The sequence below is a fragment of the Tamandua tetradactyla genome, chromosome 16 (genome assembly GCF_023851605.1).
Source record: "Tamandua tetradactyla isolate mTamTet1 chromosome 16, mTamTet1.pri, whole genome shotgun sequence".
Taxonomy (NCBI): domain Eukaryota; kingdom Metazoa; phylum Chordata; class Mammalia; order Pilosa; family Myrmecophagidae; genus Tamandua; species Tamandua tetradactyla.
Genome location: NC_135342.1, coordinates 76863569 through 76879991, shown reverse-complemented (window position 1 = coordinate 76879991; position 16423 = coordinate 76863569). Strand labels below are relative to the sequence as shown.

The 16423-nt window shown below is 39.2% G+C and overlaps 1 protein-coding gene across 4 annotated transcripts in view; it reads right to left on the bottom strand.

The window, feature by feature from the left end:
• LOC143659822 (uncharacterized) overlaps positions 1-16423 on the bottom strand; it is a 35151-nt gene that overhangs the window by 17877 nt on the left and 851 nt on the right. For 3 of the 4 annotated variants that reach the window (XR_013163765.1, XM_077133141.1, XM_077133143.1), the window contains exon 2: positions 7681-7787. The exons of the other annotated variant lie outside the window; for it this stretch is intronic. Coding sequence is in view for 2 of the 3 variants with exons in the window: in XM_077133141.1 (XP_076989256.1) it covers positions 7782-7787 (6 nt within the window). In the remaining variant the exon portion in view is untranslated. The remainder of the gene's footprint in view (positions 1-7680; positions 7788-16423) is intronic. 4 annotated transcript variants of the gene reach the window in all.

Below are 16423 nucleotides of genomic sequence, written 5' to 3'. Positions count from 1 at the left end.
TGGACAGCACAACACTACCTAACTGTAATAGAATTATGTTAAAACACTGAATGAAGCTGAACATGAGAATGATAGAGGGAGGAGGGCTGGGGGTATAAATGAAATCAGAAAGAAAGATAGACAATAAACATTGAGATGGTATAATCTAGGAATGCCTAGAGTGTATAATGATACTGACTAAATGTACAAATTTAAAAATGTTTTTGCATGAGGAAGAACAAAGGAATGTCATTACTGCAGCGTGCTGAAAATAGATGGTAATTAATACTTTAAAATTTCAATTTATGTGTGAGACTAAAGCAAAAAATGCTTATTTGGTATAAAATTTATATTTTGACTAGTGCATCTCCTAATATAACTTACATAGATAGTTGGTTGAACAACTTAAGTAATGGAACCTTGGGTAGGACATGAGATTTTGTTGGTTTGTCCAGAGTGCTGCCCTGATGAATCCCAGAGTGATCTGATCAATGAGCAGAAAAGTATTTGCAAAGTCCCCTTTGGGGAATGATGAGAACGGGGGAAAATTCAACCTCCCCAAGTTGAATTCTTGATATTCTCACAAGCAGTGTGGACAACCAAAGCTATAGGCTGAGCCCCCAGTCTTGGGGTTTGTTCATATGAAACTTAGCCCCACAAAGGATAGGACAAGCCTACTTAAATTTAGGCCTAAGAGTCACCCCCAAGAGAACCTCTTTTGTTGCTCAGATGTGGCCTCTCTCTCCAGCCAACACAACAAGCAATTCACCACCTTCCCCCTGTCTACGTGGGACATGACTCCCAGGGGTGTGGACCTTCCTGGCAATGTGGGACAGAAATCCTAGAATGAGCTGAGACTCAGCATGAAGGGATTGAGAAAAACTCTAGAATGAGCTGAGACCAAGCATCAAGGGACTGAGAAAACCTTCTCTACCAAAAGGGAGAAGAGTGAAATGAGATAAAGTGTCAATGGCTGAGAGATTTCAAACAGAGTTGAGAGGTTATCCTGGAGGTTATTCTTATGCATTAAGTAGGTATCACCTCGTTATCCAAGATGTAATGGAGAGGCTGGAGGGAACTGTCTGAAAATGTAGAGATGTGTTCCAGTAGCCATGTTTCTTGATGATGATTGTGTAATGATACAGCTTTCACAATGTGACTGTGTGATTGTGAAAACCTTGTGTCTGATGTTCCTTTTACCTACCCTATCAACAGACGAGTAGAACATATGGAATAAAAATAAATAATAGAGGGAACAAATGTTAAAATAAATTTAGTTTGAAATGCCAGTGATCAATGAAAGGGAGGGGTACGGGTATGGTATGTAAAAATTTTTTTTTCTGTCTTCGTTTTATTTTTCTGTTGTCTTTTTATTTCTTTTTCTGAATTGGTGCAAATGTTCTAATAAATGATCATGATAATGAATTTGCAACAATGTGATAATATTGTGAATTACTGATGATATATGTAGAACAGAATGAGCATATACTCAGAATGTTTGTGTTTCTTTCTTGTTATTTTAATTAATAAAAATTTAAAAAATAAAAATAAAAAAATTTTTTTAAATGCAAAAAAAAATGTAATTACAGGGCGGGCCATGGTGGCTCAGCAGGCAGAGTTCTCACCTGCCATGCTGGAGACCCAGGTTCGATTCCCAGTGCTTGCCCATGAAAAAAAAAAATGTAATTACAAAAATAATATACATATATTTTTAAAAAATCAAAAATACTGAATAGGTTGAAAGTTAAAGTTCCCTATCCCCAATACCAACTTTGATCATTCTTACTTCAAAAGTAATCATATTCTTGGTTTGGAGTGTATGCTTCTAACCCTTTTACACATATAAACAAACATAGGTGCATAGTTGTTTTCTTTTTTGAATGGGCAAGCACCAGGAATCGAACCCACATCTCCAGCATGGCAGGTCAGAATTCTGCCACCATGCTATTGTTGCACAGCACTATAGTTTTTTATAATGTTTACAATAGAAACTGAACCACATTATAAAAAATTGTTCTACTACTTGCTCTTTCACTTAACAATATATCCTGGATATCTTATTCATCATTAGTATGTGTGCATGTTTGCTGTTGACATAAATATAATTTTAATTTTAAATTAGATGGTAAATTATAAGATAATTGGTAAGAATAAAGATAATTAAAATGTTCTTTCATCTCTGTTTAATTTTTAAGTGTAATGAGGGATTTGTGATTACATATTTTTTAAATCCTTATCTTTTAGAAATAGCTGCTGAAATATTTACAGATAAATTACACACTGCTTAGGATTAGATTCAAAATAATTGGAAGGGGAGAGAAAAACTGGGACAAAATATACGCAACAAGATTAGCCATGAGTTGTCAATTAAGCTAGCTGATGAGCGTATGGGGGTCCATTAGACTATTCTCTTCTCTACTTTTCAATAGTTTTGAAATTTTCCATAGTAAAATAGTTTAACATTTTTCTCCTTAAAACTTACTAATAAATAACAAACAGTTATACCTTTTAATTAGTGATTGATTAAATGGTGATTTAATCAAGACCAACCATTCCAAACACCCATGCACTAGGTAGCATAAACAAAAAGCAACATAGCTTCATTGTAGTTTGAATGATGCTATAGACATCCAAATACAATTACCAGCCCAGAGAAACAATATTCACTAAAATTATGGGAACTATTATCAACAAGTGTAAATTAGAAATTAGTATACTTATTGCTCTCTAGAGTTAATGAAGAAATGTTTTCCTTTTTATCTTATATTGGAATTATTGCAGTTCGATGAAAAATCTCTTTAGTTCATATGCAGTCAAGAAATCATGAAGACAATTTCTAGTGTTTTGTTCACCCAGATAGCTGTCATTAATTTGTATTAGGCTCTATTTATAGCGCAACAGTTGCAAGAAGATAGCCAACCCCTTAATATCTCTTGCCAAGTAGCTTCTTAAAATCTACAGCTCTCTCTGTTCTTGTGAAAGCCTAAACTTGCTGAAGAGTTATGGTCACATATTGTAGAGGCAAAGGGGAGAGACGAAGTACCTTTTAGGGCAATAGGAAGTACGAGGAAAGACATCCTCAAAATTGGGAAGAGTCAAAGATCTGAAGGTCCAGTGAGACTAGATCTGGCAAGACAAAGGAGTATCTGTGTAGTGTACCCAGAAAGGAGCAGAATCTAAAAAGACTAAGCTGGCTGGAAAATAGGTATCTCCTCATTACACAGTGTGACCTGGTCAATGACGAGAGGGACCTTCCCCTACACTTTGGCACTGTGTGATTCCACACCTGTCCACTACGTTTCGGATAGGAGAGAAGCAATAATGATTTAGATTTAATTTTCTATCAATACAGCAGAACGAAAAAATCTTACATTTGGTCCTAAGAAGATTTAAAGAAAATAAGGACATGCAATATTTCATACACACTATTCCATTTAAAAATCAACCATGCCCCCAAAAAAGAGGTGTTCAAACTGCATCCGGGCTGTAATAATCACCACCCTTCACAACTGCACATCTTTGTACATTTGGTGTTTCCACATTTGTAATCTCATTTGATCCTTGCAGTGTTAAGAGGGTTCTGTGGTTCTTGGATGGTTGGGAGTAGATGGGCAGGAGAGAAATGGCTTAATGGAAGAGGGGATTTTCTCCCAGACGGCTGGTCACTAGATATTTCCTTTGCTCACTTATATGTGCACTTGCTCTCTCATTCTTGTTAGGAAAATTTATTCAACACTTCATTTGAAAACATCTGCACAAAACTGTCAATTATAAGATGGATTTCATAGACTCCCCATACTAAGGACGTATTTGCTCCTGAAGGGCTTATGATTCAGGCTGCCACCCAATGGTGGTACTAAATCGTGGCCAAACCTCACTAAATATAAAAACACAGCAAAATAAACATCTGTAGACATGTTTGGAAGGAAAAGCGCATGTAACTTTGCAATGTCTTCTTACTAACAGAAACAGACATCTTAAAACTAAAAGATATAAACAGCTTGTTTAAAGAGTGTTCTTTTAGTATGAACTTATAAAACCAAAGGATTTAACAGGAACTGCCTCTGAGGAATTGGAATTGGAAAAGTAAAGAAGATAAGCTCCCATTTTTCTACTTTGTATATTTCTATGTTTTCCTATTAGTCACAATGAAAAATATATTACTTCTGTAATAAATTGTAATTTTAAAAACTAACAAAGAGTTGTGTTTTTCTAAGCAAAGGAATCTAATATCTAGTTAGGTTTTTTCCTCCTTATCACAAAATTAGTCCTCTTCTCCTTTTATACCTTATAGGGCTTCAAAACGAAAACTTTGATTTCTTTCTCTTACACATTGACTTCTGCCTCAAAAACCCTTGTCCAGGCTGGTGCATGCCCTCTAGATCAGGAAAACCCAACTGCTGTGAGCATACCAGTGGGATAAAGTAGTCCGAGAAGGATAGAACTGGCATCAGAATTATTAACAATTCACTCTCCATTAACCTACACCATCTGGCACATGTGCAGAGCTGTACACACCTGCTATCGGTTTTTCCAGAATACTCTCAGCACATAGGTAGTAATCTAGAAAAGCACTTTTGTTTGTTTCTATTTTAAAGCTATAACAGGAAAATTTTCTCCAAAAGGCAAAAGGCATTTCTAGATTTGCAAAACTTACTCTAAATAATAAACACGATAACAGAATAGCTGCAAACATATAACTGTCCTTCTTAGAAAAATCATGGGCCGTTTGTTTTTATAATGGGGGGACTCATATTCTTAGAACGAATGGTAGCAGGATGTAAAGTACAAAAGGCAAGAGCCCCTGCCTTGGGCACAGTTCAAAGTCCTAGCAGCTTTCCTTTAACTACTGGCTTTAACTTCTGCAACCTGGTCTCTTTTTTGCTAGAAGTTAAAACTTACTGTGGGTAAAGAGACTGTTTAACTCTCCAGCACTCTAAGATCTTTCTTTTGTTCCTTCTTACTAGTAAACGTGTCACTTGCCCTTCCCCTTGGAGAAAACAAACATCCTCCTCAGCTGTGGCTTGATTTTCACAATTATAATGTGCTCTTTTTCTTTCTGAGAACCTCCTCTGGCCCTCCCAAATACCTTCTAGGATTAGACCTGGTGGCTTCATTTGCAAAAATTAATTCATTATTATTATTTTAGTTTCTTCTCTTCATAATCCCCATAGCAACTGGCTTCTTTAAAAACTTCCTTAGAAATTCCAAAGATATACCTCTTAATTGAACAGAACATTTTGAATAGAATTAGGAAAGTAAACTGGTTTCATTACCACATCTTTGGCTTTTCCTTTCTTTTTAAATTTTTCTTTTGTAAGGTGAAAACAAAAAAAAAAAGTCAATTCAGCTGGTAGACTTCTTGGGTTTTCTGGCTTGTAAATTATTAGAAGATGTATATAATTTTTAAAACTGCTGTCTCACCCATTTTAAAGAGTTTTTCACTTAAATCATTCAATAAGTATTTACTGAGTATATTAAGAACTGTGCTTGAAACTGTGAAAGATTCAGTTAAGTGTAAAACCCAGAACTTGCCCTCCTGAACCTGTAATCACGCTAGGTAATAGTAAAAGGTAGTATATAGCCAAGTATTGAAACTGTAAAACAGCCCTGTCAGCATTCAGGAAAAAAGGAATCATCATTTTTGGTTGATGCAAGAGGAACGTGAAATTTGAATTGCACCCTGAGAGGGAGGTAGGATTTGAAAAGTTAAAAGAAGAGAAAACATCATTCCAGGCATCATTCCAGAAATAGAAGACATTGTGGTATTTAAATAAAGGGTAAATTGGAAATTTTGGAGAGATGGGAAGATCAATTTGGCTATAGGACAGTAAATTGAGATGTGTCAGACAGGGCTAGAAAGTTAGGAGGAAAAGGCTAGAAGGCAGGTATAGAAAGCCTGGTCCATCAGCACAGATTTGGATTTCTTTCTCACAGGTAATAGGATTAATCACGTAAAATAGAAAACTAATATGAAAGAAACTGAGTTACCTAAAAGAAAAGAATGTTTAAGACAATTTAAGAGTCAGACTTTTTCTCTCCATCTTCATTTTCATTTTTCCTTCCTTCATTTCCCTTCTTCCCTTTCAGCCAGGGTGATTCTAAGAATGATACAATTCTTATTGTGCAATTTTTAAATGGCACCATTCTCCTGCTTAAAATAGTTGAATAGTTTCATGGCATCCTTCAGATGAAATCCTACCCACTTAACATATAGTCTTTAGGCTCTGACTTGAGTTTGACTCTCTAGACTCATCGCTTACACAATATGCAACATTAAAAGACCTTTCCATCTGACATACGCCTTCACTCCTCCCTGCCCCTTTCCCATTTTTATCTAGCAAACTCGAGCTCATTTTTGGGTCTCAGTTTAGCTGTCGTTTCACCAAGGAAAGTTCTCTGAGCTTCTGGAATCCAGAGTAGGTTCCCTGCCATGGCCCCTCTCACTATGACAGCAAGGGGGACCTGGATACTAGTCTGTGAAATACTCTCAAGACAGGGGTGGTTTTCCCAGAACTTACCAAAGTGCAGGGAACGTAAGAGATGCTCTAAAATATTTCTCAGTGAGAGAATGAATGAAAAAGGCAGGAGGAAGGAAAAACAGGAATCTGTGACAGTCATAAACTAGTAAGATTTAGTCATCAATTCAGGGATAGCCTGGCAGCAGTGGAAAAGAAGGGATGAATGGGGCACAGTAAAAAGAAATCTGAATGGAAGGGATGAATAGGGTACAGTAAAAAGAAAGCTGAATGTAAAGTTAAGAAACTTGAATTCTGACAACTTGACCAGTTTCAGTACATACAGTTAGGGGGTTCATCTAGCTCTGTGGTTTCCGAGTCCTGGCTGATCATCATAATCATCCAAGGAGAGAATCAAAACTGTCTTTTGGTACTGATGTGTTTTCATTCCCGCTGGCTGCTCATTCTGTTATAACTACAGACTGATATTTATGAATTATTTATCTAGATGTCCTATAAGGCCACTTCTAACACCAATGTTCTGATTTAACCCATATACCCATGAGTAAATCATTAATAGAGCATGTTAAGCAACAATATAAGAGCAGAAGAATGCATTACACTACTTAGATTTTCAGGCTGGATGGCCTGGGGTTCCAATTTGTGTATAACAGCAGCCAAAAAATCATTGCTTAATGAATGAAACAGGGAAGCAAGAAGAGGAAGCACATTTTGTGAGAAAGGATAGACTTGATGTTGGACAGAACATCCCATGGAACTTCATCCTGCCTGCCTTAGTGGATACTTGTTGTTCATGTTGCTGTTCTGTCTATAACGATCTCTTTTGAGCATAACAGCACCCGACTTCCTTGTATGCAGCCCTGCTGGGACTGTAAATCAGGTCTTGCCCCACCTTAGCCAAGAGTTGATGAAACTCTCTCCTAGGCTTTGAAAGCATGAGTAGAATGTCAAAGAGCAGAAATATCAGTTGGAGCTCATTCATTCTTACAGTGACATCAGTTGATTCCTGCTCACAAGATCCCTGTGATACCCTGGCTCCTGTTCTTTTAACTTGACCTTGTTCACAGGCTTTCTCATCAATTCATGAACTACCCAGTATCCTTCTAATTAAATCCCTTTTTATTAAATAAGCCACACTTATTTATTCAATTTAATAATAATTGGTTTCTGATACTTGTAAAACCAAGCAAACAAAAACAAAAGGTAACACCTAATACATTACCAGCATTGCCTCATTAGATAAAAGTTTCTTCTTCTCTTACTCCTGGTTCCTATTCTAGCCTCTACACTGGGAAGGCATGTGTAGCCACTGCAGTCCTTAAATCAGTGCTGTCCAAAAGAAAAATAATGAGAGCTATGCACATAATTTTAAATTTTCTAGCAGCCACAGGAAAAAAAAGTAAAAAGAAACAGATAAAATTAATTTAATACTATGCTTTATAAGGCAATATATCCAAACTATTATTATAAGATGTACTCAGCATGAAAAATTGAGGTAGTTTACGCTCATTTTTTTTGAAGTCTGATGTGTATTATATACTTCCAGTGCATTTCAATTCTCAAAGAAAGTGAATTGTAGTCCTTCTGAAACAATTAAGTTGTGTGCAACAGAAAAATATTTTACACAGATACAGTTTTTAAATTTAAATTAAATTAAATTAGTTATAATTAAAAATTGAGTTCCTCAGTTGCACTAGCTACATGTCAAGCACTCAATAGTCACATGTGGTCAATGCCTGCTGACTGGGGTAGCACAGTCTTAGATATGATTTGCTACAAGTGTGAAGAGACTCAAAGAACCTTTTCTTTTGATGGATCCAATATTTGGCAGTTGTAGGCTTTCACACTTTGAACAGTTTCCATAATGAAAGAATTCTGCATTGTGTGAACACTAATACAAGATGTTAATAATAGGGTGGTATATGGGACATCTGCATTCTATGCATGATTTTTCTGTTAACCTTTAATTTCTCTAATAAAATTACACACACAAAAATAATAAATTTGTGCAGACTTATTAGAAATATCTCTTCCCCCAAAAATGTTTCCTTGACTATGTAACCAAACAGGCTAACACATTATCAAGTCTGAGAACCCTCTTCTCTGTCCTAGGACTCGGGAACACAGAGCGATCAAGGAGTTCTCTTCCCTGTCAGGGAGTTTAATTCAAAAGCTATCACCCTATTATTCTTAAATCACTTCTCAGTTTGTATACATTTGATGGGTGGGAAGAGACTTTGGGAATTAGTTTTAACAATAAGTATTTTCATTGTCAAATACAACTGTAGAATTTTGAATGGCAGTTTGAAGATTCTGACCTTTATCCTTCAGGCAGTTAACAGCTATTGTAAGTTTAAGAGCAGGGGAGTATTGTGATGAAATCAGTTTCAGGAAAATGAATCAGAATCCAGTGTGTAGGTAGCACAGTAACAGCAACCCATAGAAAAGGTGTGGTGCTTCTAGCATCCATGGCGGTGAATGTACCATCTTATTTCTGGACAGGAATGCTGTTTTTCTCTTAAGCTGATATGGCATGTGCTTGTCCTTCAAGATCCAGTTCAAAGGTACCTCTTCATTTACTGAATGCTGAAGGCAGACTGAGTCATTGATTCCCCTCTGCTCCCACATGTTCTTCAAAATCCTGAACAGATCCTGCCTAAGCCAGCCCTGGTCTGCCTCCTCAGCCTCAACGTTCAGCATGAGTTCCCTTTCCCTCACTTAACTCCAGACAAATTTCTCTCAGTTCCCTGGGCTGGATAAACTCCTCCTGACCTCAGGGGCTTTTTACACGACATCTTTGATTGGAAGGCCTTTCTCCGGACTAACTCCTCCCTCTTCACATCTCAGCTTAAATGTCACATGTTCAGGGGAGCCCTTCCCTTTCCTGGGAAAGAATGGTTTGATTCCTTGCTCTACCCTCTCACTGCACCCCACTTCTCTAAGGCTCTTATCACAATTGTAATCTGTAACTAATCACAGGGTGAATGCCACAGCAATAGGGACTTTGTCTTTTTCCCCTTTTACAACTCCATAGTTGCTATTCTCTATTCTTAGAACACTCAACCTCCAACTCTTCATACATCAAGTTCTTCTCAAATCTTGAGCCTTAGCACTATCATCCAGACAGAGCACTTAACCCCAGTGTGAGAATGCGATTCCTTCTGAACGCCCTTTCATTCCCTTAAATCAAAACAAAGAAAAAGTCTTCTTCTGTGGGCAGGCCACGGTGGCTCAGCAGGTAAGAATGCTTGCCTGCCATGCCTGAGGACTCGGGTTTGATTTCCGGTGCCTGCCCATGTAAAAAAAAAAAAAAAAAAAAAAAGTCTTCTTCTGGTGCTCACATGTCTTTCACATCTACCCCCTTCTTTATCTCCTTACTTCTTGCTGTCTGTGATGTCCCAGGGCCTGCCCATCCTCCTCCATATTGAATATAAGTTACTTCATGGAGCCACCTACAATGACTGAGATAAGCTAAAGGTCATCAGATCTTCACAGGGGAGGAAAGAACATACAGATGGTATTGTAAACAAAACATAAAAATTCCCCTCTCTTGACCACTATTGATAACAAACCTCCAGACCCCTGTGTCACAGGACCTGCTGAAACTCTGTTCTCAAACCCTGGGATATGTCTTTGTCCTAAACCCTTATTAGCTGTTCCCTTGCACTCCCAGACCTTTCACAGAGCACTGACTTTCATTTTTCAGATGGCCATTACCAGGAAAGATCTTCTCCTGTTCATAAATTCCAATAAACTATGCCTTACTCTCTGCTTAGCATGTTCTTTGGTACTGGGGCTGTACTGGGTTGGAATAATTGGTGAGACAGCCAAACCATAGAGCTGCGGGCCATAGAGGGTGGTATGTGTTCTGGGAAGAGGGAATCCATCAAGGAATTCCCAAATTGGCCTATATCAGCCATATGGGGATTAGTGGCTGCCCTCCTGGATGAATAGGGCAGTGCCCTGAAAACTCCAGTGGGATTACTAATGGTTTTGCAACAGAAAGCAGGGCAAGCAAATTTTAGAAAAGGAAAAAAACCACCAAATAGGGGTGGTGATAGCATGGGCCCTGTTAGGAGCCCTGCAAATGGTTACTGAGGCAGAACAAGTAGCAAAATCCACTGTACACCATTTAGAGGAGGAATTAAAACTAGAAAGAGGTACACACCTTGCCCAGGTGGAAATGAAGGACTCTGACTGATTACCTGCACTGAGTAGAAGATCAGTTAGAGACTGGTGCATGCAGGTATGCCTGAGTCAGAGGACATAAAGTGCCTCAGAGAATACTGATTAATCCAGGGTGGGAGCCAAAAGCTTGGGATACCACAGATTCTTTATCTGATGATAAACACAAGAAGAAGGAAAAGTTTGGGAAGCAAAGGCTAAAGTAATGCCACCTTTGTATGCAGCAGTTCCATAGGTTAATACAAGGAATTAGCATTCAATTATGTCATCATTAGTTCGTTTTAAATTTAGTTAATGCTTTCTTCAGTATTTCCTTAAATAAGGCCAATCAACTTGCTTTCCCCTTCACCTGGGAAAGAGAACAGAGGACTTTCACCATGTTTCCCAAGGCTATTTACATAGCCTGACCATCTGCCATGGTCTCAAGGCAAAGCATTTAGCTAAGTGGAAAGGTCCTGCCACTGTAACTGTATTTCACTACATTGATGACGTCATGATAACCTGTAACTGTCTTTCAGTACTAAAAGAAGCATCAGGCTCATTGTTATCTCATCTTAAGAGTCAGAGAAGGGAAATTAATCGTGACAAATGGCAATGCAATGCCTTAGTTTTTCTGTTAAATTCTTAGGTGTTGTATAGTTGGGTAAGATAAAAATTCCACATGCAGTAATTGATAAAGTACTATGTTTCCCTATGCCACAAACGCCAAAACAACTAATGGGTTGTTGGGAGGTAATGGAGACCTTTTATTCTTCACTTAGACAAAATGTTAAAACCTTTGTATGTTTTGATTAGGAAAGGCCATCCCTGGGAACGGGCTACCTCCCAACAGGCTGCTTTTTTTTTCTTCTTCATTTGTTTTAATTGTGAAAAATAACATACATATAAAAAAGTAATAAATTGCAAAGCACACCACAACAGTTAGTTATGGAAGGTTTCAAGAGTTTGGTATGGGTTATAGTTCCACAATTTGAGGTTTTCCCTTCTGGCTGCTCCAAGACATTGGAGACTAAAAGAAATACCAATATAATGATTCAGGAGTCACACTCATTTGTTAAATCCTAACTTCTCTTTTATAACTCTATCTTCTCCTTTGATCTCTTTGTAACTATTTATTTTTATTGATATATATTATATATTCACATACCATGCAATCATGAATATAGCTTCCCTAAGATACTGGAGACTAAAAGAAATATCAATACACTTATTCAGCAATCATACTCATTTGTTAAACTCTATCTTCTCTGTATAACTCCACCATCACCTTTGATCTTTCTCCACTCTTAAGAGGTATTTGGGCTATGTCCATTCCAACTTTTTTCACGTTGGAAGAGGCTATTGATAATTTGGGATAGGGAGATGAAATTAGTTGATATTTTGGAGAGGTGGCCCCTCTGCATTTCAGGGCTTACCTGGTCTGGGGACACACTGGGAGGGTGTAGGTTTCTGGAAAGTTACCTTAGGACATGAAACCTTTATAGAATCTTACATTACACCCTCTCTGTTCTTTAGGATTGGCAAGAATGGTTTTAGTTGGGGGTTGACAAGTTATACTAGCAATGTCTAACTGAATGGTGCATAAGAGTGACCTCCAGATTGCCTCTCAACTCTATCTGAACCTTCTCAGTCACTGATACCTTATTTGTTATTCTTCTTTTTCCCCTTTTGGCCTGGATGGCATTGTTGATCCCATAGTGTCAGGGCCAGGCTCATCCCTAGGAGTTATCTCCCATCCAACAGGCTGGTCTTGAAAAGACAAAAAAGGGCCATAGCACAGGCACAAGCACTAGGGGATGTAGACCCAGACCTGCCCTATGAATTCGACATAGCCAGCACTGATATTGGCCTTGGGTGGGGTCTGTGGCAGAGGTAACATTCTAAATGAATACCCCTTGGCTTCTGGTCACAATTATGGAAAGAAACAGAACTGAGAAATAGCCCCCTGGAAAAGGAATTGTATGTTGCATAGATTGCCTTATTGTAAGTAGAGGGACTGACACAAAGATATACAGTCACCTTGAAAATGGCCGTCCCCATTCAGGGATGGATAACCGACATGGCTTCTAAGGCATTCTCTGGAAATGCCCAACTGAGCATACTAACCAAATGGAAAGCCTACCTGCTACAGAGTAGCATTTTTACTATGAGTCCTCTGAGTAGTACAAGAAATGTACAGAATTCTCAGACCAGTGTCCTATATAGAAGATTCAACAGCTAAAGTCATGGCACCTGAAATAGCTGTTGAAATGTCCACTACAGAAGGCACCGGTACCATTCCTGAGTCATTGTACCAAACAGGCACACTGATTGGTACACTGATATACTTGTGGACAGTCTCCCACATGGACAATAAGGGCAGTATAACCCAGTATTGACATTAAATAGTGGGAGACTGACACTATGCAGAGCAGTCAATGAGCTGAGTTAAGAACAGTATGGATGGTAATGTAGTGCATGAATCATGCGCTGGTTGAAACTGTTATGTACCCCAGAGAAGCCATGCTCTTCTAATCCAATCTTGTGGGGGCAGAGCTATTGTTGGGTTGGACCTTTTGATTAGGTTGTTTCCTTGGAGATGTGACCCAACCAATTGTAGGTAGGTCCTTTTGATTGGGTTGTTCCCATAGAGATGTGACACAATCAACTGTGGACTGGACTTTTGATGAGGGAGATGTGACCTTACCTATTCAAGGTCTCCAGTAATTAGTTTACTGGAGTCCTTAAAAGAGCTCACCAAGAGAGGTTCAGAGCCAAAATAGAGAGCAGAGGCCAAGACACAGTTGTCTGAAGATGCAGAAGGAGGATGCCCCAGGGGATGCTAGAAGGACCTACAGGACCTGAGGGAGTCATTTGAAACCAGAAGCTGGGAAAAAAGGACAACAGACATCACTACATGCCTTCCCATGTGACAGAGAAACCATGGACGCCATAGGCCTTTCTTCAGAGTCAAGTTATCTTTCTCTGGATGCCTTGGTTTGGATATCTTAAAGGCCTTAGAACTATAAATTGTAACTTAATAAATCCCCTTCATAAAAGCCAATCTACTTCTGGTATATTACATTCTGGCAGCTTTAGCAAACTGAAAGATTTTGGCAAAGAAGTTGGGTGCCAGGAGACATGTTAACTATCTGTACCAACAGCTGGGCTGTTTATAAAGGCCTTACGATCTGGATGGCAACCTGGAAGCAAGACCAATAGACAGTCATAGGTCACCCCTCTGGAGACAAGAATTGTGGAAAGACATCTGGGATGCCTGCCAACAATAAAAGCCAATTACAGCTGCCAATCACATGCCAACAGCTAGTGGACATCACCAGAGAATGCCCACGATGCTCCCTGTGTCAACCAAATAGTTTATCACATCAAATGGGGCACATCAGCCAGTCACAAATCCTGATGATCCTGTGGCAAGTGGATTACATCAATCCCCTTCCACTCTCAGAGAGGGTGAGGTATGCCTTTACCACCATGGACATGACCATAGGACTGTTGATAACTTTCCTGATAGGGAAGGCAAACTAGCAGGCCACTGTCTGATGTTTGGAGAAAGTGAGCACTCTGTATGGTGTGTCTACACAGACAGTGATCAAGTTACCCCTTTCCCTGGACAAACAGCCCCATCTTGGGCCATGGATCAGGACATCATGTGGATGTCCATCTGCCCTACAATCCCACAGGTGCAAGCCTTATTAAAAGAATGAATGTTTCGTTAAAGGAACAGCTAAAAGATGATAAGAAGTCCTTGTAGCAGTGGACTAAAAGGTTCTATAAGGCTTCAACTCACTTGAATGCAATGTAGTGGGTTATCGTACCTGCCCCCATAGAAATGCTAATGGTAGGACACATGCAGGCCCCAAGAATACAAATTAAAGGGCCAGCCATTTTGCAGCTGAAAAGGGGAAATGACAATAATATGTTGTTGCCTGTGCCTCAGACCATACAGACAGGGAAAACAAGATACTTTGGCCTTAGTGCTGGTCTATGCAGCTGCACTGGTTGAGAATCCTAAATCCACATACTGTGGAACAGGAGTCACTGAAAATATTGTAACCTGACCATCATTTATACTAAAAAAAAAAAAAAAAAAATTGCCTGTTAAAATTTTTATCACCAATCTGGGGCCTCCTAGTCCCACGGAAGCTTTACCCATGACTATATGGATCCTTCTTATACGCAGATTAGCAATTAATGTAATGGTAGAGGACTCTCAAGATTTGGAGAGAACAAATATGTGGTATTTAAAACCTCCCCATAGTGTCCTTCTGCCTGGTACCTAATTATCCACCAATGGAACTCTTAGCACATATATTATTACATCAGCAGAAAATACCCCTTATCGTTCCCCATAAACACTTTTCTTTTTATCCATAGTGCCCTAGCAAACGCCTTTCTACAATGGCTTCAGCCGTAACTTATGCCCACAATCAAACCCAATGTTGGGTTTGCACAGATTTGCAATCTTCAGGAGCTACTAGCCTTCCTTGGACTGTGATCCCTGAGAACTGAACTGTGTGAAATACCCTGCTGGCCTGGCAAAATTCAATGCACAGGAAAATCTGGAAGAAAATCTTCTCACTTAAGACTGAAATCCAATTATTGTCCTATGATGAGACTAGGAGTTGCACCTTCTCCCTTGTATGGGAACAGATGAACAAGCCGCAGCCTGTATTGGAGTATGCTGTATTTGGTGGTTTAGGGTGGCTGCCAGCAGAACCTGTAACAGACCATGTTGCCCTGTCTGTATGTAACAACTTGATGGAATTCATAACAAGGGGTGGGTATTGTGTGATTTTACTGTTAAACTACAAAACAATAGTCTTTTTCACTGGCAATATATCACCAACAAACATGCCAGTCTTCCCACTGACAAGATATCTCTAAGCAACATCATCCTTCCCCTAAGAGATGGCTATGGACCGGTGGGCAATATAGTTGGCCCTATTTACTTTGTAAATACATGGGACAGGCCAATGTCCCCGCTACCTTATATGACCTTTTACCCCATACGCCTAGTAATTTGGAAATGGTTAAAGCTAGATATAGAATAAAATGCACTCCCTAGTGGTATTATCCTTTAGCCATTCTTGTACCAAGTGGAGCTGCAATTGTTACTGAAAAAGCACGTGACACCTTTAACAGATCACACTGCCCAAGCACTTAATGATTCCAAAATAGCTATCGCCTTGCTAAATGAAGAAACCACACAACTTAGAAAAGTAGTTTTACAAAATAGAAGGGCCTGAGATATTCTCACTGTAGCACAAGGCGGCACCCGTGCCTTAATTAACGTGCAATGTTGCACATGTATTTCGGATCATTCACACAATATTTCACAAGTTCGGAATCATATGCAAGAGCATAATATTGCTCAATTATCAGTAGACCCCCTGTCTAAATGGTTTACTTCCTTTTCTTGGCCATGGCAGCATCTCTTTGTGGGGTTATCTCTGTATGGGGGACACCTATTCTGTGTCTGTTACACTTTTGCTGTGGAACATGGATGCAATATCTGTGCTGTGGTCAACCTGGTTTGCTGAGTGGGAATGGATTGCGGAGACACAGGGCCCTGCCCCACCTCTTCCATATTGAGAATCAGTGACTACAGGGAGCAGCCTACAATGACCCAGACAGAAGTAAGAGGTCATTAAACCTCCCGGGGAGGTGGTGCAGGGGAGTATAGATGATATCATAAACAAAGGATTAAAACTCCCCTTCCTTGACCACTACTGATGATAAGACTCCAGACCCCTGTGTCACAACCCTGCCGAACTCTGGTC